The sequence below is a fragment of the Pistacia vera genome, unplaced genomic scaffold (genome assembly GCF_008641045.1).
Source record: "Pistacia vera cultivar Batoury unplaced genomic scaffold, PisVer_v2 Contig760, whole genome shotgun sequence".
In the NCBI taxonomy this organism is placed as follows: domain Eukaryota; kingdom Viridiplantae; phylum Streptophyta; class Magnoliopsida; order Sapindales; family Anacardiaceae; genus Pistacia; species Pistacia vera.
The window spans coordinates 296588-319463 of NW_022196624.1; the positions used below are offsets into that span (position 1 = coordinate 296588).

General features: G+C 36.3%; 3 protein-coding genes across 6 annotated transcripts; 1 reads left to right on the top strand and 2 right to left on the bottom strand.

Moving 5' to 3' along the window:
- Positions 1-64: 64 nt before the first annotated feature.
- Positions 65-8014, bottom strand: LOC116116074 (serine/arginine repetitive matrix protein 2-like). Of its 3 annotated transcripts, XM_031402176.1 has the most exons (7): positions 7813-8014; positions 6301-7536; positions 4488-4646; positions 3845-4165; positions 3355-3757; positions 914-3275; positions 65-355 (listed from the first exon to the last, which is right to left on the bottom strand). In XM_031402176.1, exons 2-7 carry the CDS (start codon positions 7448-7450, stop codon positions 326-328), a joined length of 4425 nt encoding a protein of 1474 aa, XP_031258036.1. In that variant the 5' UTR covers positions 7451-7536; positions 7813-8014; the 3' UTR covers positions 65-325. The 3 variants fall into 3 exon arrangements, with proteins under 3 accessions (XP_031258036.1, XP_031258035.1, XP_031258034.1); XM_031402175.1 differs by having other exon boundaries at positions 3355-4165; positions 4500-4646; XM_031402174.1 differs by having other exon boundaries at positions 3355-4165.
- Positions 8015-11470: 3456 nt separating this feature from the next.
- Positions 11471-13682, top strand: LOC116116083 (protein SPIRAL1-like 2). The gene is made up of 3 exons (XM_031402190.1): positions 11471-11575; positions 12223-12542; positions 13353-13682. Exons 2-3 carry the CDS (start codon positions 12255-12257, stop codon positions 13431-13433), a joined length of 369 nt encoding a protein of 122 aa, XP_031258050.1. The 5' UTR covers positions 11471-11575; positions 12223-12254; the 3' UTR covers positions 13434-13682.
- Positions 13683-14152: 470 nt separating this feature from the next.
- Positions 14153-22293, bottom strand: LOC116116100 (kelch domain-containing protein 3). Of its 2 annotated transcripts, none has more exons than XM_031402208.1 (11): positions 21856-22293; positions 21058-21207; positions 20584-20751; positions 20130-20282; positions 19857-20009; positions 19291-19455; positions 18921-19085; positions 15917-16103; positions 15620-15827; positions 15026-15164; positions 14153-14767 (listed from the first exon to the last, which is right to left on the bottom strand). In XM_031402208.1, exons 1-11 carry the CDS (start codon positions 22046-22048, stop codon positions 14715-14717), a joined length of 1734 nt encoding a protein of 577 aa, XP_031258068.1. In that variant the 5' UTR covers positions 22049-22293; the 3' UTR covers positions 14153-14714. The 2 variants fall into 2 exon arrangements, with proteins under 2 accessions (XP_031258068.1, XP_031258069.1); XM_031402209.1 differs by having other exon boundaries at positions 21058-21218; positions 21856-21984.
- Positions 22294-22876: the final 583 nt, after the last annotated feature.

A 22876-nucleotide genomic window follows, 5' to 3' on the forward strand; every position in this document is an offset into this window, starting at 1 on the left:
AAAAAGTTAAAAACTACCCAAAAAATAATTTACTTTCTTTCGCTTTTGCAGTTATTGCACATTATACACCAAACAAAGCCACCATCTTCATTTTCAAAGAAACATACATACATGTTTTGGTACTTCCTCAGCACTCGGCTGAGGTTGGAAAAAAGCTGCCAAGAACTCGACCTGAATGTATCGGGTACAAACTTTACAACAAAGAAACAATATTCTATCAATGAACTAAAAATTTTTCATCCATCCTCGCACCACTGTGTTCGTTGTCAAAAATATTGGCAAATTATCTGTAGTTCTTGCCTGGGATAATAACACTTACTAATGTTCACATTTTGACGTACTTATCAACATAGCCCTGCAACAGAAGATCAAAGCATCACATACATCAGACTGTCCAGTCAAAATTCTTTTCCATGTAGAACCCACTGAGAATATTAAAACTGATTTCTGAATCAAACCAAACTTTCCCAACAGAATTTAAACAATCCTATATTAGCAACCCTTCTATACATTTTTCATCTACTTATTTCCTTTTTCCGTTTTTCTTTGGGTGAGAGGAAAGGACACATTTAAGGCATGTGAAACAGGATTCTATGTATACTACTAAATGAACATGTTCAGTTCGGACAATCAGAAATCATAATCAGAAACAAGTTGTTGATGTTCTCATGAATGGAGCATAAAGGCATTTGGGCTCTTCAGGACTTTAAAAAATGGCATGTTAGAGTTTTAGTGTCAGAAAGCCAATGCATCTAGATGAAACTCAATATCACTTCCTTTTTCTCCATCACAATAAACTGTTGAAAAAAATCTAAATCAAAAGCTGTGTATGCATGTATGTGTGTGTTCCTATCTGTCAATTACATCACATAATACCCATGCAACAACAGAAAAGACTAAACTAAAGAATTACCGTGACAAGTTTTGTGAGTTTCCGCTGCGAAGAGTCAATGTATTGATCTATCTTTGCACGAGACTTGGGTATCTGATGACTCTTCATGGCTCCTGAGACCTTATCAACAGTCTTCTTGACAATGGTCTTGAATGCTTCCTTACTCATATTACCCTGCCGCCAAGACGGTTTCAAAACCTCCTTTACAAAATCTGCAAGGGCAGCCTTAAAGAGCTTCATTGATCGGGACTCTTTATTCTTCCTGCTCTTCCCCGGGGACTTTATCTGGTCAATCTCAATCTCACCCGCAGGAATGCTGGCTGCATGAATAGGATTGCTTGGGCTCTCATTCTCAACAGCCCCCACTTCAGCATCAGCAGTCTCACCATACTCCTCATCATCCACAGAAGTTGCAACTTCAACACCCCCAACCTCTTTCTTCCTGTTGTTTTCTTCCACATCCAATGGTTTGTTCGAGCCACTGTGCCTTAACATGATGTCAGAGTCACTGCTGGGTTCCAACTTTTGAGCATTATTATATTCCTTGGATTTGGACAAGTTTGAAGATGGATCAATGCTGTCAAGAAGTGGATCGTACTGGTCACCACCAGACCTAGGAAAATTCTGTCCGACAGCCCTCGATGAATTTGGTGAGGAAGTTGCCTGTCTTGATAAGGTACTGCCAATATTTTGCCCATCAACTTGACCATGGCTCAAACCGAAAGCAGCAGCATGCCTATTAAAGTGGCTTGGGTCTTGCTCTTGCCTCAAAACATCAGAACTGAATTTGGAGCTTGGTGGCTGCTCCAAAGTAGATGTGTAAGGGCCATAGTGAGTGGAATTTCTTGATCCTCTCAAATCAGGCAGGTGAGATGACTGATTTGTTTCCTGAAGATCTGGTGGATATGTGGAAGAGGAATTGGCAGCTGCCAGATGGGGCAAACCATACGGTGGCTGTTGTTGCTGCAGGTAAGGATGAATCTGAGAAGCTGATTTTATACGTTCGCCTGGAGGCAATTTGTCACCAGGAAAATTTTGCATTCTGTTTGCAGGTAATTCCAGTGAAAAGGACGAAGGTAGAGGCTGATTTTTACCCTGAGAAAAGGAAGAAACACTTGTACCCATCATAGGAAGTTGTGTCAAGTTGTATGGGGGCAGAGGCTTTAATTTATAGTCTTCTGCATGTGAGAGTGATCGTTGACTCTCCTGCATGGAGGAGTATGCTCGCTGCTGAAAATCACCAACCTGAGAAGAAGTAGGCAATTCAGCAGTGTATGGTTTTGGAATAAATTGAGAACCATCCCTAGGAGCCAAGTGACTCTGCTGTAACTGTGTCGAAACTCCTGGTGGTGGGGGTGGCAATGATGTCCAAGAGGCAACTGATGATACAGAGAAATGAGATGGTTGGTTGGGCAACATATAAGAAGGAAACCTTTCCCCAGAAGTTGATTGGTGCGGAAAGGATGCATCCTGTGGAGGCTGGGTCATATGTTGAGCAGTTATACCCTGTGAGAGTGGGGGAGGAGGAGGAGGCAGCTGAGGAGAATGATGCCTAAAGTTTTCTGTATTTTGTAAAGCTTCATTAACAGGAAACTTATTTACTGTAGTCATGGATGTTTGTTCTGGAGCAAAATCTGAAACAGAAGAGTTATCTGTCAGCTGACGAGGGCAATCAGGATTTTGAGGCACTGGTTCTGATAGATGAGGTTGAGATTGCTCAACCACAGATTTCTCCAGAGGAAGCTCTTTTTTAGAAGCATAGGGAGGAAAACGAACCACCAACTTTAAGTGTTGAGACTCAAATGACTCCTGCCATATCTTATTAGTGAGAGTGGGCACTTCTGTCTGCCCTTCAAGAAACTGTGTTTCTGACACTTTGGCAGCAGCCTCTCTAGAGCTTCCAGATTTAATTCTGTGAGAATCAATTAATCGACCAGAGCTGCTACCAGGCACATCTTGACGGTGTTGCATTTCTGTAATCTTGACTTCATCATGCACTTTATCTGATGCTTTTGATAAGTTATGCTGCATGTCTTCATGTATATTAGAGTTCTCTGGAATAGGTGGAACATCCAAGTACTGTTGTTTGCTCCTGTGGCGCTTTGATCCCTCACCCTTGTCAGAATCATGGTGCAAATACCGACAAGATGCTCCACGGTAGCACCTGCCTCGACGGAAGTCAAAACACTCTGGAATCTGGCCCCTTTCCCGTCTCATGCTGTCACCACTGAAATCTCCAACATGCCTAGAAACAGGAGACCTGCTCCGGCTTCTTCGCCTTCTAGGAGACCTGCTCCGGCTTCTTCGATTTCTGGGAGACCTACTCCTGCTTCTCCGATTTCTAGGAGACCTGCTCCTGCTTCTTCGATTTCTGGGAGACCAGCTAAACAAAACAAGCAATTTAACATGAATGGAAAAACTGCAAAATATGAACCAATAAATTAACATCATACAGTCAATACCTGCGAGATCGACTTCGTTTCTCCCTTCTCCTCCGTGGACTCCTCCTCCTCCGCCTATCAAGAGGTGATCGGCTTCGACTTCTGCCTCGTTTCTTTTGTCTCCCATTATAACTTAGATCATCAGAGTCACTGTCACTAGCACCCTCCCTGACCAATCTCCCGAATTTGTCTACTTTAGGCAAATTGGAAGCAGATTTTGCACCTTTTTCCTCATTTTCCTTCTGGAACTTACCACTTAAAGAAGCTTCAACACAAGCCCCTTCCGAGTGATCTTTTTCCCGCAAAGCTTGAGGAGATTCAACATGACTGATAGATGCTTGTTTTTCATGCTTATCAACCTGTTCACCAGTTATCTCGCTGGCAAGGGATGCCGTGGCGTTTTCCTTAACCTCTGTTCTTGAAACTTCAGGAAAATTTGCAGATTTATTAAACACATTCAATCCTGAGTGCAGCCCAAACCCACTTTCAGTTTCGTACTGACTCTTGGTACCTGTAAGAAGACTTGTAGCTCCAACGGCAAGGGATGATGAATCCTTTATAGGACCAACACATTCATCATCAGAAGCATACTCTTGTAAAAGTCTAAATGGGCTAACACCTTTTATAAGTTGAGAAGAATTCTTTTCCGGGTTAAGTCCATCAGCAGCTCCAGAAACCCCAGGTGCAATTTTGTCATGAGCTAAGAGTGTGGCAGATTTCTTCAAATTGCTAGCAGAGGGCCAGACATCAACAGAATTGATCACTGGGCTACAAATTCTTGAAAGTGGCCTCTCGATCGCTAATTGGTCATTACTGGAAACAACCTTTTCCCCTGTATTTTGACACAAAAGTAAACTCAAACTTACTGAACATGCACAGCTCTAAAGGTCATTCTTAGGTGACCAATGTGAGCAAAGTACATAATAGAACATAAACATCATAGGAACCTTCTAGAATAATACAAAATTTGGGTAAGGTAAACAATTAACATTCTGCAAACAACAGCTAGTAAGCAATGATATAATAAACACACTAGGATTCTTTTTATTAAAGAGAAATACATCATATCAAAACTAAAGGGTAAGTGAACAAGGGAAGGAAATGATCAAGTTGATCATAATGGAAAACAGAAATCAATTAATAGTAATACTGACCGGCAAACCTACAGAATGAGACTTCTCCAGGTGTTGACAGCTGCTGTACATGTAACTGCTTTTTTGCATCAAGCCCACAGGTAACCATTTCAAACTCGTTGTTTGCACCTTCAGCTGGTAAATTCCCCCCCTTGTCATTGACAGACTGGGTGATATCATCTTCAATCAACCCACAAAGAGGAAAACAAAGAAAATAAATTGAGTAAAATCTCAACCCTCACAACTGCCACAGATAAACATTAAGCCCAAATAAAACTATGAATACAATTAAAAAGCACAAGCGATTTGACCATATCTCATTTTCTCATTTCTACTAACCAAGAATCATTCCATTGAAATATCATCAAATTGTGGGATGGGGCAATTAAAGATGATAAAATGCATTATAACAATGAAGCAATAACATGAAATTTCCTCGTGGTCAAAAGTCTTAATACCAGACCAGATACAGTTTTTCTTTTTACAAGAAACAAAGAGAACTTGTATTAATAAGAAAATAATTTGCAAGAACAGAACTTGTTCATGAAACTCAAAACCTAAATGGCTAAAAAAATCATCTATGTAATTGTATACTAAATAGCTCCCAAAAAATACCAGCTACATAATCAATATTGACTCAGAAACTATAATAACCACCCCAAAATCCAAAACTAACCTGAGAACCCCTCCCAATTCAAATGGATGAAGAAGGACGAAATGTCTTTGAATTCATCTGAGATAAGGGCCCAACAGGAAGCTATCAATCAAGATTTGTTACTCCTCACAAATTTCGTCAAACATCCTTCTGTTTCTTTCTTGCTAAATTGTCCAAAGAATAGCCAAAACTACATATCTCCACAGTACTTTAGCTTTGCCTCCTCTACCAAACGCTTGAAAGTCAACTATAAAGATAAAGCTATATCAGACTAGACTAACCCACCAGATTCTGGCTACCTGAAGTATTTGTATCACAATGTTAAAGATAAGTCTCAATATAGGAATAGGTGGTCCACATTTTCATAATTACTTTTACAAATGACACACCATAAAGTAGATAGACTCAAATAAGGAAAGTGCCTTCTAATATGTCCCCTGTGTTAATCCTTGCAAGAGATATTTTGCATTCCAGATCTGATATAAATTGGTAATCAATCAACTAGTTGAAATAGGATTTACAAGTGAACAGGCAATAAGTATTCGGCCACCATATCCTCCCATCAATTTATTTAAGAGAATATTCTCCACGACAAAATTAAACTGGGAACTCTTGGGTTTCTCTATCATTCAAGTTCCTCTTGATGTTGAAATTCCAATTCCTCCTCAAATAAGGTAAGGCAGTCACCAACCTGCTTTTGAAGGAAGGGTTATGAGGACATGAATCATGATATTCTATAGAGCTGAGGGAATCATGAGTACAAAAGAGCATTCTCTATCCCAACATCCTCCTAAATTCTGCACACCTGACACAATAAACCACAAACCCTAAAATGAATAAGAAAATTCTGAATACCTGACATATCACTAGAATGTCAAACAACCACGTCAATTGGAAACAAGAATAAAATGAACCTTTTTTCCTTGTCAAATCCTACATTACCAAAGATTTCATGCAGGGCCATTCCAGACCCAACAGTATATCATATAAGCAGAAGTTTATGCTCCTAGTCTTCTACCAAACTAGACACCAAGAGGTAAAAAGACAGAAGAAAACATATAAAGCACTAAAGCAGATATCAGCCAACACCACATGATTCTACACATACACAATTGAAAAAATTGAAGACTTATGAACATCATGAAGCAGAAAATATTTAGTACATGATCATGAACCTACCTTCCATCTCCATGTCCGAATCAGCAGGTGAAATAGATCCAGGTGCAACCACCAAACTATCAGTTTGACTTGAAAAGGGAACCAAAGGCTTCAGCCGTGAATCAATTTTTTCTTCGTTCAATTTACCAAACAAAATATATTTCTTCTTCATCCACAAGTAATACTCATGAGCAATTGCAGCTTCACTTCCTGGATCACCAGGAAATAAAAATTGAAACTCTGAATTTCCAGATTCGTTTTGGCGAACAAAATCTTCATATCCAAGACCATTCTTAGCAATAAGCTTGCATAATTCTTCAATCTTCTGAACAACTTTTCCTTCTCGTGGGATAGGTGGAGGTGGAGGAAGATCAAATATCACATGGCCCCCTAATGATGAACTATCTCCAACTAGAGAACCTTCCTGATTTATGTACCCACTGTTAGTTACATCTCGAACGTGTTTGCCCTCATTGGTAGCTAAATTTTTACCAACAGAACTTGAAGTACTCAATTTAGAGCTAGATGGTTCATTGAAACTGGTCAAGTTGGAACCAACTTGGTGATGCATAGAAGACAACGGAGAGGTTGATGAGGGTGGAGAAGGTGGAACTGGTGGAGGCGAAGAAGGTGGAAGTGGTGCTGGGAAGGGAGCAATGGAAGGATGAGAGTTTCCACCAGTTGACTTTACATAACTTCCAAATGAACTGGAAGTGAAAAAGCTAGAAGTAGGTTGGGGGGGAGGAGGCGGTGGAATACGCTGAAGATCTTGCACACCACCAGGCTGCTGAGACTGCACATGCACAGGAGCACTGTACATTGTCGGCCGAGGAGGTGGGGGAGGTAATACTCTAGGAGGATGAGAAAGTACTGATGATGGCATATGATGCACATTCGGGGGGCCTAAGTGCGAAGCAGCATAAGATTGGCTAGTGTTAGGCACAGAACTGGGAGGTGGAACTTGGCAAACCCCAGGAGGTGGGCCAGGAAAACCGTGTTGATACATGGGAGGGCCGGGTTGAATTACCGAAGGAGGTGGAGCTGCTTTGCCTGGTTGGAAATTAGGAGGAAGAGGAGGAGGACCAGGCAGCTGCTGCCGTTGGTATGGTGGTGGCACAGGTGTGTTAGGACCCCGCCCAAACTGAGAATTATAACTCCCTTGCCCATACATCTCCACTGTTAAAACTTAAACGATGATACAACCGCCAAATTTAGAGCTAATATCAAATCTTTGCCACATACATATAATCTTCAAGCCTGTAAAACATTACAAAGAAAAGAAAAAAAAATGAACTTAGCAATTAAGAATTTCCTCATTCACCAAATGCATAAAACTAAAGTGTATTCATAATATAAAAACAATTTCCAGCTCTATATCTCTTTCAGAAACACGGAAAAAGTCTAGATGACTCAACTGTATTCATTATCATAAAACTGATGCGTAAAGAAGCTAAAGCAACAGCACATAAACGATTGAAAATGCAGACCAATCGGAGAGAGAGAGAAATGAGATGGATGAAGATCGGTACTTACAAAACAAGCGATAGAGAGAATCCGAAAACGAACCCTAGAGATTGAGAAGAGGAAATTTGGAGGAGTGTTCGATTAATTAAATTATCATTTATTGAAAATAATTTGTGAGTGAGAGTGTGAGAAGATGATAGTTTCAGAAAATAAACCCTATTAAAGAAGGTGGGTGCTGTGATGTGTGTGAGTCCTCGTTTTTTCGGATTGTCTTGCGTTTGCTCAGCGTGAGAATAAAGAAAAGTTTTAGATAATCTCTAATATTTTTTAATATTAATTAATTAGTAAAAGTAAGGTTTAAAATGTAGATTAAATTATATTGATTTATTGAAAAACATTAAAATATTTTTTGATATCTTAACAGTATGAAATGTGTTTATTTTTATTAAAAAATATTAAAAATGTTTTTTAAAATAATAAATTACATTGTTCTTAAACATGGTTCATTAATTACTACCCAGGAGATTTCGTCTAAAAACCATTGCCCCCATCAGATTCTGGAAACTAACTGGCCACCCCCACCAATATTTTAACAAATCAAGGGTAAATTAGTCATTTAACTTTATATACAAATTTAAAAACATCGTTCTCCTCTTTCTGTAAAGCAATGGGCGGAGATCTACTTTTTACTTGTAGAGGGGTTTTTAAGATATTTGGAAAAAAATAAAATAAAATACCAATGAAATAAAATAAATTTCTTGTGGGTTTTTAGTAGTTCACATTGTGAAAGTAGCTAAGCAGTCTACTGAGGTTTTTAAAGTATAATATTACACATGAAACCTTCTCATACAATAATATGTGACAGATGATCGGATGAAAATTTAATTTTAATTTAAAATCAGTCAATTATATTTTACCACATAATGTTGTATAAGAAATGTTATATGTATAGTATTACTCATTTTTTTGATTTTTTAGGAAGGGTTATGTGAAATTTTATAAGCGGGTATCATAATTCTATAAAACTTTATATAGTATACCTAACCCAGGTTCGTGGGTTCCAAGCTCGCCCCGGGTGTAATTTATGCCTGAGTTATGCCAAACTTGAGCTTCACCACCCCAGGCTGGGTTGTTATTGTTTTGCATCACTAAGCAGGATTATAATAGTTTTCTTTCACATATTCCTTTCATAATTTTCAAGCTTGCCAAGCTCAATTTCGATACTGTAGCAATCGAGCTGAACTTGATTAATCCAAAACTTAGCTTGTCTCGTTTAAACATTGCCCTACTAAAGTGGTATAGGTTCATGAGTCTCGAAAAAGTAAAAATGTTTTTTTAAGAAAGGGAAATTATTATTAACCCCGACTATTTTTATCTTTAACCACCATCTTCAAGATTAAACGAGGATTTAGTAAAAAAACATTATTCGTCTTCTTATTCCATATTTTTACTTCAAAGCTTATTTATGTAGTTATAAAAAATTAAAAGTAAATTAAATCAATTAGGATTAACAATAAAAACAAGTGACCAAATCAATAANGGTATAGGTTCATGAGTCTCGAAAAAGTAAAAATGTTTTTTTAAGAGAGGGAAATCATTAACCCCCACTATTTTTATCTTTAACCCTCATCTCCAAGATTAAACGAGGATTTAGTAAAAAAACATTATTCGAATTCTTATTCCATATTTTTACTTCAAAGCTTATATATGTAGTTATAAAAAATTAAAAGTAAATTAAATCAATTAGGTTTAACAATAAAAACAAGTGACCAAATCAATAAATTTTATATCATCTATCATAAAAAATTAAAAGTAAATTTAAATAAATCATAAATAACAATAAAGCATGTGGCCAAATTAATTTATAATTATATATTGATTCATATTATTAGTATATAATTATAAATTAATTTGTTTACGGAATCAAAACCTCAAAACTCTTATAATCAAATAATCACTTATAAATCGATACTGACATAAGAAAAATCTTATTTCATTCCCATTAAAAACAAAACACAAGTAATTTGTGATACCTAGAGGTTTTAAAACTCGGCCTGGGGTGAGACTCGGCAAAGTGGCCGAGTCTTGGGTTGACTAGCGGGTCAAATCGATGATGTTTGTATGTCTAAAGGTTTGAAATCTAACAAAAACACCCCTAAAAATATATAAGTCCCAATAGGTTTGAAATAGGGCCTATTTCTGGCCTACACCACTACAAAAACACCCCAAACACCACTACCGGCGTCGACAACTCAAGCCAAATAGGGCCTATTTTTGGCGATGAAAACACTCTCCATCACCACGAAAACACTCCTCTCAACCTCCAAATCAAAACCCATCTCACCCCTCCCCCGTTCTCTCCGCCAATCGTCGGCAATAGCTCGTTGTTTTGGCTAACCGATTTTTGTCTTTTCCGGTCGATTCACTCACCCAAAATCACTCCCTTCACCACTTCTGGACTCATCGACACTCTCTCTCTAAAAGCCTCAACATAATTGTCATTGTATGCTCGCTGATCATCATCCATAATTCTAAGATTTAGGATGAATAGTTGAAAGTGATAACCCGGCCCGGCGGTTCAACCAGCCGAGCTGGGCTAGGTTTTAAAACCATGATACCTAGACCTCAAAACTTTTACAATCAAGTAATCAATTATCAATCTCATACTGACAAAAAAATTCTGATTTCATTCCCATTAAAACAAAACATACAGTATCACAAATGTACTTTTTGTGATACCTAGTTTGATTGATTTTGTGTCATGAATTATTATTAGTTCTTATTGATTTAAAATTTATTTTTAATTTTGCTAGCTACAAATATAAAAGCTTTAAAGTAAAAGTATGAAAGAATAAGAATTTTCTTCAATTACATTTATATTCCCACGCAAAAATTGAAGATAAGGGCAAATACCCATTCCTTATTTAAAAAAAAATAAAAATAAAAATAAAAATTGAAAATGGGGGCTAAAGACAAAAATAGTTGAGTTAAAAAAATGATTTTTGGTGACGGGATATTCGGACCAGATTGCGTGCACTTCAAATAATCACTAAGGTCTCTTTAACACTTTACAAATTCAACAAGTCAGATAATTGACAAATGTAATATGACTCGAATAGAAATTAAGATCTTATCACCAATGAAGTTAAATGATTTTGACTTGAACCTTTACCTTGGGTGCTTTATTCGGCTATTATATTTTTTACTGGGATTTCTCGGATTTTCTTCACAAATTTCTTTGTAAAATATCTTCAAATTAGATTTAATTAGTACAAATTTCTAATTTTTTGTTCCTATTCGAACTAATAAAACACCTATTTATGACAATTTTCACATAAATTGATTGAAATTTTAAATATTAGATATATTTTTAACAACTTTTAAAATTAATATTAAATTGATCGATGCAAAATACGCATTATCGCATTATTGTCACAATTTATTTAAAAAATAAAATTAGGCAATAAAATTCTATAACGGCTATTAACTTTTGAAAAGATCCATGAGAAATTTTAAGAGACACTTATCCAATTAAACGGTTTCAAAATTAAAATTAGATGAAAAAAAAAAAAAACAGATCAACGGCTCAAAATTAGTTAGTTTGAATTCAAAAATATGAAAATTTTTGTCCGTTATATTAATTTTTTATGAAAAAATATCTAGAGGTCCGCCCGTGATGCCCATATAAAGAAAAATCAGTGGAAAACATTGGGTCCCACCTAGTTTTAAAAAGTTGAATAAATATAATCCCTCTCTTCTTATTTGCTCCAGATCTGATCCAAACACCACAAAACAAACACTCCACTCCATCCACCGGCAGGATCATCAACAGGTGAGCAAAAGAATCCGAAACTTCTCGCTCGTTTTTCCTTCCTTTCTCGGCTCCAAACAGCGGTTATGAACTTTCATCTGCTGTTATTTGCTTTTGTATCTGATCTGATCCGATCTGGTGTTTTGTGAGCTACATTTTGGTAAAGTTTGGATGTCTTTGTCTTGAGATAGCGTTTTTGATGTTGATTTTACAAAGCTTACTTTGGATTATCTGATAATGACGTTTGTGTTTTTGTTTCTGGTTAATATTATGCTTAGATTTGGAGTTACCTTACTTTTTTGATATGAAAAGGTTTTTTTTTTTTTTTTTTTTTTTTTTTTTTTTTTTTTTTTAAATAATATTGTTTGATTGTTATGCTGAAACCCTAGAAATTTATTTTATAGTGATCTGTGGTTATAATATATATTTACGTAAGCATAAGTAGTTGCTGGATATATTTGTGCATTTTGCATGCATTGTCGTTAGTACAAGGTTGTTGTTTCTCTTAAAGAAAAATAGCATCTAATATCTATTCAGGTTTCTTTTGAGAATCTTTGTTTATGCTTCTACTTGGTGGTGTTTGTGCATCGACTTTAGAATGTTGGTTGGAGTTTGCAATGTTGAACTAAGGATATACTATTTTGCTGTATGTTGGAATATTTGTGCAGGAATTTAAGTTTTTTCATATCAAATAGAGATTATGGGTCGTGGAGTAAGCAGCGGTGGGGGGCAGAGTTCTTTGGGGTACCTTTTTGGCAGTGGAGAGGCTCCAAAACCTACTGCAAACACTAGTGAAGCTCCCAAGGTCCAGGCAGAGGTTGCAAAGCCTACTGCTGCTGCACCATCAGCCGCTGCACCATCAGCCATTGCACCATCAGCCTCTCCACCATCAGGAGATGCCGGTAAGCAGATTCCGGCTGGGGTTCCTGGGAACAAGGCTAACAACTACTTCCGTGCTGATGGCCAGAACTGTGGCAACTTCCTCACTGTATGATCTTACTCGTGACTTCCTTTTGCTGCAAGTTTAACATGCCTCGCACTAAATTTTGATAGTTAAAAGTCATCAATATTTATTAATAGGTTGATGAATTAGTTATCACACTTTCACCTTATACAAAGATGTCCATTATTAATTTAGGTGGAATGGATTAGAATCAACAGATATTATTAACAAAAGAGAGGTGTACAAGTGGTCATAAAAGATTATAATTATGTAGAGAATGTATAACAAGAATCAGGTTTATAGATGATGTTATAGCAATTCAAACTTTAATCTGTGGTCAAGAGTCCTGTGCCTTGGGAACCATGGGTGAGAAAGTCTTTCAACACTCCTTATGAATTAAATTTTCCTGAAATGATAGTCGGTACCAATTGTGCTGTCTGTTATTGTGGGCTTGTTTTTAGTTGCCATAACAGTTTGTCTAGTGGACCTCTTGTTCCCTTCATACCATGAATCTGGACTGCTATTTCTATTGATGATCATGTAGGCTGTACTTTTGTGGATTTACCTGCAGCAAGTATAATGTATAACTTTCAAAGTTAGATTCCTTGATTGGCCTGATATTTTATTATTATTCATTTGAAGAATTTATCAATCGGGCCTGTATTTTGTTTAACATTTCTTCTGCTTTCAACTTTTCTGAACTCTTAATCTGGGTAGTGTTTGACATGGCCTGCATGACAACTGGCATTTCTAACTGAATCGTGCATGCATTGTTTTTCTGATGTTTTCCACTAATCTGAAAATAAATATTGTATTGCATAGTTTTGATTGATGTTTGGATCTCTATTTGGACAGGATCGGCCTACAACTAAGGTGCATGCAGCCCCTGGAGGTGGATCTTCCTTGAATTACCTATTCGGCGGTGATGGTAAATGAGAGGCCTCAGGTTTCGAAGTCAAAACGTATGGTAACTGATGTTTTAGGGGCCTTTAAAGTTGAGGCAAACAATATCTAAATATTTTAGATAGTGGTGTTTCTATTTGTGTTGCGCATAATATGTGGCACTTATCCGGGAGCGGAATGTTGGGTTCTGCTCAAATGCTTAAGACTTTTCAAACTTTGAACGTGTAATACGTGACATCTTCAGTATTCAATTCAGCATTTGCTTATCGTCAATTGAACAAAGTTCCCTTATTTTCGTTTCATGTTTCATCATCAGTTTTTAATGAGGCTGGGAATGGCAAAAACCAGAGTTGGGGTTCAATCTCCGAGTCTGGCTGACTCTGTTATAGTTTTTTATTCCTAAGAAAGGCCTTAAATAACCAAATAAATTCCCAAAACGTAACAGGATTTGGGGTAAATCGCCTCAACTCAGTAAACGTAGCTGATTTATGCTTATGATTTTTTTCGCTTGTATATTTAGTTTGATTTTACATATTAATTCAATTCATCAAGTAAAATCCACGAATATCAATTTTCTTTTATTTTGGCATTGACGGTATCAAAATTTTTGACAATTTTGAAAAATTTAAACCTAAATAAACGGAAATAAACACACTCAGCACATGGCTGTTGCTATTCATCGCCCAATAATTTCATCAAGAAGGTACCATGGCATTACCAGAAAAATACCTTTGCCAATAGTCACAGCTGCTGGGAGAAAGAAGTTCGTGCAAAAACATTTAACTAGCTTTTGCGCCTTCAATTCAGGAAACAAAAATTCTTATACAGAAAATTCTGTAAACAGGATTACTTAGTATGGGTAGGCAACATATCAGATGAGTATAAAAAGCATGCCAGAATCCGATAATATGCAGATCTGTGTATTTTGCTCGAAAGCAACAGAATTCTCTCTGCAATTAAGTGATACCCAAACTAACTTCCGACAAGAGATTTCTTTTCCTGTCTGCGTGTATAAGCAGTTCAGTCTGAAGCTATAACTAAACAAGATGATCACTAGTCATACAAAAAAAACCTACTGCATACAACTAGTCAATGATAGTTAGTAATTTAAGTAAAGAAGAGAGCATTAGTCGGTAGAATGACAAAAAGACGGGTGTTAGCGAAGGTGGCAGATCACACCAGTTAGCAGGTTCTGTATACCACAGGTCAAATGCATCTAGCCACCTTGAAACGTTGAATGTACAAATGGCTTCTGGTTTGTATTGTAGTTTTGTTCAGTAGTCATCACAAACAGTTAAATGGTTGTTTTCCTTTTCAGATTGATCTCGCCGGTTCGCTGTGTCCTTCACTGGTGGGTGTCAAGTCATCTGCAATCCCAAAACGGTTATTTAAAATGAATCTAGAACATACATTACCCAAATCTATAACCACATGAAGTTTACATAACATTTTGTTTTTGCTTCAATTATCTCTAAAACTAGTGTTTTCCAACCACATCAACAAATGCCTCTGACAGTTTAGTTCAACAAAACCTTCAAACAAATTACTCCAAACAGAAAACTAGCAGACAAAATCCAAAGAGAACACACTAGTCACCACATAAAAAATGCACGCGAGCCTCATACCTTGTTTTGGGGCCAAAGCAGCAGAATCTTTTTTGTGCATTGTCTCTTTTGGAAATTCCGTTGTAGAGTTTGGTACATCGTTAGGCTTATCGTCGTTTAAATTCAAGGGAGCAACTGATGGCTGTGAACATACTGGCTCCTGCCGAAAGTTAAGCAAAGGTCAATACAAATGGATCATTTACAGACTTATCATGATCAGCCATGCTTTTACTACAATTGAAGGAAGCTAAGAGCCAACAAGGTACTCTAGTAAATGCCAAGACGAACAATGACTATAACCACGTATCTTATAGCACATCGCATGGATATCTATGTGTCCCATCACTAATCACAGGAATGATAAATGAGATGCATTATAGTCACACAATAATAACTCGAAAGTGATCTCACATTACCAATCCAGAATATTTCACTAGAAGTGGAAAAATCTCCATAAGATGAGCATGGAGAAGACAAAAAGGAAATTTGCAATTTGTATATCCAGCACTCTCACTGTATCTAACTAATGAAACTACGTTTCAGTTTATGATATAAGCTTGGTATTTAAGCATACTTGTAGTCCTTCAATAAGAGGCAAAGAATATAATATATGACCTTAAAAGGCTGAGAAGCATCAGAAGGTGGTGGAATCTTCACATCAGGAGCAGCAGCAGCCACTGTCTCCTGTGACTTGAATTCCTTCCCGGTAACACCATCAGCTTCTCTGTGATCCATTGCATCCCGTTTTACAATTTTAGAAGCTTTTGAATTGCTGTTGCAATCACCATTCAACATAACACCCCCCTCCCCAGCAGCTCTTTTCCTAATGATAATACCATAAAAAAGACATAAGCCAAAACTGTCAAAAACAAACAAATAAATGAATGGTGTATCAAATAACCATATTCTCACCTACTGGGATTATGATTAGTTGTGAGGGCAGGGATTGGCTTGTTTGCAAATAATATTCCACGAAGTGGTTTTCCATCTATAATAGTTTCAATGGTATATCCATGCGGGAGGTTTTCAGTGACCTTAGCTTGAAACGTTTTCTTTCCATGTAGGGCCACAGCTTCATATATTGGATAACTCTCTCTTCCTGCAATTAAACAATAATAAAGTCAAGAACACAGCTAAACTCTCTTTTGAAGTACAAAATTAACCAAAACTACCTCTGTGCTCTTACTTCAGTTAAGAAACTAATGAATGTAAAGTATCAGCACATACAAGAATGTAATACTTGGGAGCATAATGATTAGTTTTTCATCAATACCAAGTTGACCTTTTAGATGCTAAAAACAGATCGATCAAGAAATCCATGCCTTAAAAGAATACCCACCAAATCACATTATTACAAAAGTCACTTAGAGCTCCACAATACACACAAACATCAAGGAGAACACATACAACTAGAACCATGAAGTTCTAAGATGTTCCTGAATTTCTTTCTCAGCCTTTCGCTGTTAAGAAGCCTGACAGATGAGCAACTGCAGAATGGAAAATGTTCATCACCAAAATCTTTTGGAAATCCTCTTTGATGGACCTTTTCTGATGTTCCCAGTTCAAGTCAACCATACCATTTCTTATCCTGAAATTAATTATTTGATGTTTAATTATCTCTGACACTTGACTCAATTTAAATCAAACATCTAGATGTAGTTTTCCTTTTGTTTCTCATCTACTTCATTGAAAAATCAATAGCATTTCTTATTTTATCTAACATACCAAATTTAGTTTTTTCTATTGGAAAATAATGAGCCCCTCTATACTAATAACCAAAAAAAAAAAAAAAAAAGGATTATGGGCCCTAAAAAGTTTCAGTTAAGCTCCATCTAATAGACAAATAAAAGGAAAATATAAGCCAAGAATTCGCCACCAGTTTCTATAACTGACTAAAAAAATGTTTTCTTTGGATCTCAACCTACATGTTTTATGGTAAAATTCATCATAGGAAAGTTGCACCTATTTTCCACAAATTTGCTTGCAAACCAAACTGAAAGAAGATATCCTTTCTCACTACGCTGCACAGCCCAAACCTACTATCTTGCAAGACTTATTAGACAACAGAAGGCTATAACAAAATGTACACTGAAATCATTGGTTGCCACAATGAACTACAAGGTCACATGAAAACCTAGGGCAATGTCACAAATTATGCAATAGGCATGATGTGTCCTCAAATTACTTAACCCTTTAAGAGCATCCAAAATGCGACAGGCACAAAATCATTACTAACAACCCCCACAGTGCTCATAGTAGAAAATATTGCATATACAAATTTCTAAAAGATATATCCTCAAACTTGTAACAAAATTGCTTGTGTTACATAATGCACTTTTGATATCTAAAGACATCTCAGAACAAATGTCTAACTAACGTATTATCAACGATATTAAAGTAGTAGTAAAAGAATGACTGTAGAGATTCAGAAAGGAGACAAGTGACCATTGTTTGTCTAAAAGAAACATTATCTAAATACTGCAAAAAATACAAGAGAAATGATCATCTTTGTTTTACCACAAATTTCATTCACGTAATACTTCTGCAGCATTTTCAGTGCCTATTTGTCATCAATGCAAATGCTCAAAGCCTATCTCATCCAACACGGTGGTGGTTGACTTAAGCAGAGATTTGGATTGACATTCAGACACACAAGAGGAATGTCCAATATCCCTTCCAATATAGACAAATAAAACCATAGTCAGAGGGCAAATTTGACAGAAAGTTCAGGAACAGAAAACCCTGGTATTCCAGTATATACTGCCAAAAGTATCTTTGGTGTTGAAAAGAAAATGCCTTCTCAAACCCAAATCCTGCTTTCCTCTTTGCCTATTCCTTAAATTGTTTTCAATAAAGTTCACATATGAGGTTGACTAAAGACAACTTTTGTTTCTCGTAAGAAATCAATGGCTTGGAACAAACTGACTGTTCACCAAAAGAAAAAATTCATAATCTATATGCAGAGTGGATAAATATCATTACAATCCTAATGGTTTCGACTTTATCTGCATGAAGATATATTCATGGAAGAAAGAAAAAGTAAATGCAAAATTTGAAGCCAAGCCTTCATTCCATCATTTTGAGATAACGACTACACTTGTTTACCTTCCATAATTTTAGAAGTATAACAGTTCATACAATCGATAAATGAAAAGAACAAGTAGGGAATAAATCAATAACTAGGGGTACATTTGATTCATTATTCTGATACTTTTTAGAATAATATTTTGAAAAAAGTAAAATTGAGTGGTTATTACGATGTTTATTTACTAAACACCCCTATAATAAAATATTAAAAATTAACAAAAACACCCCCACCCACCCATTAAATACCGACAGCAGGCCACCACCGCCGGAGTCGCCGTATCAGCGCACGACCAACTATATCTGGCCGATCGTACGTCAATGGCCAGATCTGGCCGCATTTGGTCGGCAACGACCAACATATCTTGGCCGTCGTTGACGACTGGCTACGGCCAAAGATCTGGCCGAAAAAGGCTAGATCGACGCATTACAGGTCAGATCCAGTCGGTAGTACGCCATTATACCAGATTCGGGCCAGCTTCCGGCGATGGTGGCCAGAATTTAGCAAATGTGGGTTGCTAGGGTTTTTTGTCAATTTCTAAATTTTTTTTTTTTTTTTGGTGTTTACTTAAATTAATAAATCTAGGGGGTTTAAAAAGAATTGAATAATATAGAATAATATTTTGAGAATAAAAAAATAAATGTGTATTTTGGATAGAATAGGGAATAGAGTAGTGAAAAATTGTGTACCAAAGGGGCCCCAGAGCACTTGAGTAAATTTTCACTAAAAGTTTGATCTAATGCCACCTCTGACACTTGCCATTAGGATAGTTGAACATGAGTCACCAATTTTAATCTTTTAAGCAGGATAATATAGCATAAAGGTTCTTACTTGGTTGGCCATAACTTGACAGAGGCACAGGTTGCTGCACATCAGTGAACGTTTCAATTCTAACCAGTGCCCTGTCATTTACAGGAGTAAGATTTTGTTCTTGGCATTTTAGCTTCAATTGCTTCCTCAGTGATAACTTCTCTAACTTCCGCTCATTTGCAAGTCCTAGAATTAGATATTTCACACAATTAGCAACATGCTACACCTGTGTGTAACTAATGCACGATATATCTCAGAACTCCAAGAGATCTAATAAGATATTATTATACACGATATCTTACGTAAAGACTTGGAGAATTTCCATAATCAGATCATTACTTAAACATCTAAAGATTATAATTCAAGGAAAAAGGGGAAGATTATGAATTACCCGTGTATAGGTAATACATGTCATCCAATGCCTCAAGACTCTTATTGCAACCACCAATGAACACAAGAACACCACCTTTCAAGGGATCCAAACAGTCACCAGCCACAGAAAATCTAGCAGAAGGCCCTTCACCTATAGTCATCACCTTTGTCCATATACCAGTATCTGCGTAACAAGATAGAAGATATGAATGACAAAACGAAACATACAAAAGAAAAGTTGTATCCTACAATCAACTCATAATTAAAAGGCCCACTGGAAAGAAAATCAAGCAGTTAAATTATAAATACTACACCAATGTACACAATTACAAGCTAGTATCAGACAACTCTCAATATTATCCCACAAGAGACCCAAGAGTAAATGTTGATGAGAACATCCTAAATGGGGGGACATTAAGCCAACGAACAGGAGCATTAACCCAAAAGTTTGGTATGTGTCCTAATGCCAGCAAATATCTGCCTGCCCCTTTTTGTTCCTTGTACCTTATGTTTCTACAACGTTGATACTTGTGTAAATGGGAAAGTTCAATAATGTAAATCACATGATAAGTACATCATACATACCAACATCAAGCATATAAAGGTCATCGTATAGATTTTGGGAATCAGTAAATCCCCCAAATACAAATAAGTTCTTCCCAAACGCAACTGTGGCATGACCAGCTCGAGGTGGCAACATCTGACCTGAAGTTTTCAGCTCTTTCCAAGTAAGAGTTTCTGATAAAATAGAAAAAAAATGCCAAAATTACGATCATGCAAATTAGATATAGAAATTTATTCATTAAAAAAATTATGAGATATTGTTGATCAACCATATATATAAGAAAAATCTGAAACCTGCATCAAGGATATGGACATCAGACAAATAATAATCATGTCCATCTTCGCCACCAACCACGATGATTTTATTCTTCCAAGATGAGCAAGTATGGCTATCACGTGCAGATGGTGGGTTGCCAGATGTTGTAGCACATTTCCACACAAAGGTCTCTGCAAGAGAAGAAGATACAAGGATGAAATGGAACATGCTCTTCACTACATGCATCAATGAAACACTAAGCCATCTTGAATATCAAGACCAATTTAAACATGCACCCAGGAAAATACCAAATTTACAGACAAAAAAATGTTAACACATTGAGTACTTCTAGATGTTCTCCTAGATAATACTCATGGAAATGAGAAATCCAACGAAGAAAATCATAAATTAGGCAATAAACTAGAGATCAAGGTGATCAAAACTAACATAGGCGGAAGCATTTAGTAATAGATGCTAAATAGAGAAATTCACCTGTATTCAATATGTAAAGATCATTGTAGTATACTTCATCGTTAGTATCAGAAGATTTCCCACAACCACCAAATATAAAGAGCCGTTTACCAACAAGGGCTGCACTATGACCCTCCCGTGCCTCTGGTCCTTCACCCCTTACACTAGGTGATATCCATGTATGTGAAGCTACAAAATTAATTAAAACAAATGACAGTGTCATACTAATAAATCCACAGGATTACAGCATCTACTAGATTATTTAAATAAGAAATTCCAGCTTTATCTCCTAACTTGATGGACACAAACACAAATACGAGCAAAACTAATTGCTACTTCAGCATTAAGCAGTTTATCTAATCACTCTATTTCAGATACTTATTTTACTAGCAAATTGCCAACTTATAGGTCAGCAGAATTGCAGGTACAAGATTACTGTGTGAAATAAAAGGCAAAATCAAAGATGAAAAATTTAAAACGAATGAAATAACTCACAAGTGTCCAATATATGCAAATCTCTAAGGGGGTTCATTCCATCAGTACCACCAAAAACATAGAGATTGTCACCGACAGTAGTACAACTATGGCTGTCCCGCGGAGTGGGCGGAATGCCCTTTATCATTGGCTGACTCCAAGTCTGATTAACTGCAAAGCAGCTACTTAGAATGTAAGAACATGCAACAACAAAAAAGCTAAAAATAGAAAAAGTTCCTTTTTTTACAAGGAAGGAAATAAGATGAAGAACCCAAGAAGAAAATATAGCTGAATAACTGTTATGCATTAACATATATTTGTAGTGATGTGCACAAGATGTAAATAATCATGGAGTTCCAAATATGGAACTGATACCAGACCCCCACTTTGAACCCCCACTCTGAATTAAAAGACAAAAAATGCGAAAACAAAAAGGCAAAGCTAATCTACAACACCCCACAAATATAGTCAGAAAATAAACCTGACAAATCCTTCTATAGCAGACCCACAAAAGCATTAACGCTAATAACTAATGTAAACCAAGAACCAATCATTTCATTACTACCCAACAACAAAACCCAAAACTTTCAACAAAATAAACCCAGCAAAAACCCTAACTACCAATACCATATCGACCAATCAATGAAAAAAAATAAAATTACACATTCTTCTAAAAGAAAAAAAAATCCAATCAACACAACATAAAGCAAAACAAAACCCAAAATGCAAACTTTAAAAACTTAAACACATGGCATAAAAGAATTGATTAAAACCTAAAAAAAGGAGAACAAAAAAATATGGGAAAATAAAAGGAGGTACCAGTATCAAAAACATGAACTTGGTTAGTCTGGCAGTTGTCTTTGCCATAACCGCCGAAAACATAGAGAAATCTGCCACCTTTAATGGCGTTACAAGTGTGGCCCCATCTCTTGCCGGGCCCTGAACTTGATACTTCAGTGAAAGCATATTCTTGAGCTTGTTGGGTATGAAGATGGACCTTTTCCCACCTCATTTTTTATCTTTTTTTTTTCCGGGAAAATCTCCAGTATTAGAAACTTAAAAATTTTCTCGAGAAAGTGATAGAAAGATGTGTTGTTTTGGGGGATGGAGTAGATTTTGAGTTCATGCAAAAAAAATAAAAATGATAATAAATGAAATAATCAGAAATTAATGAGATTAAACATGTGTCATAGAAAGCGAGCAGGGCTTAATGAGCAGGGAAGAGACTAGGGAGATTTGATTTGATTTGATTTTTTTTTTTTTTTTTCAACTTTTTAAAAATTATTATTATTATTATTATTATTTATCTAAAGGAAAACATAAGGAGAGAAAGGGTTAAATCTGATGGGTAGAAATGGAATCAGGAGGACACGTGGCAGATGGAGGAGGGTTTGATGGTAGGGTCATTTAGATTGATGGGGCCATAGAGGGGTTATAGTTTTAGGCTAACGTGGCAGTCAAACAGGGAATAATAGACAGGTGTCATGTTACTATTGGTTTGACATGGGCCACAGCCCAATTGTTCATGTATGGTCTAGGTTGGTTCTAATCTATATTTATGTACGTAAATTGATTAACTTTTTCTTTATTAATTTAATAATTATTATAAATTCATATCTTATATCAATCCATAACCTATATAAATTTACACTTGCAATCCTTTTAACAAGGGAACTTTTTATTTTTTTTATTTTTTATTTTTTTATGATCAAGAGTGTCTGAACTAGCTTACGCATATTTTAATTAATATTTCAGAACCTGAAATTATCGGTTAAATAAAAACTCTAGTGACTATCTTTATTAACAACAAAAAAGGGATTCGAATTTAAGATTTTTTTTA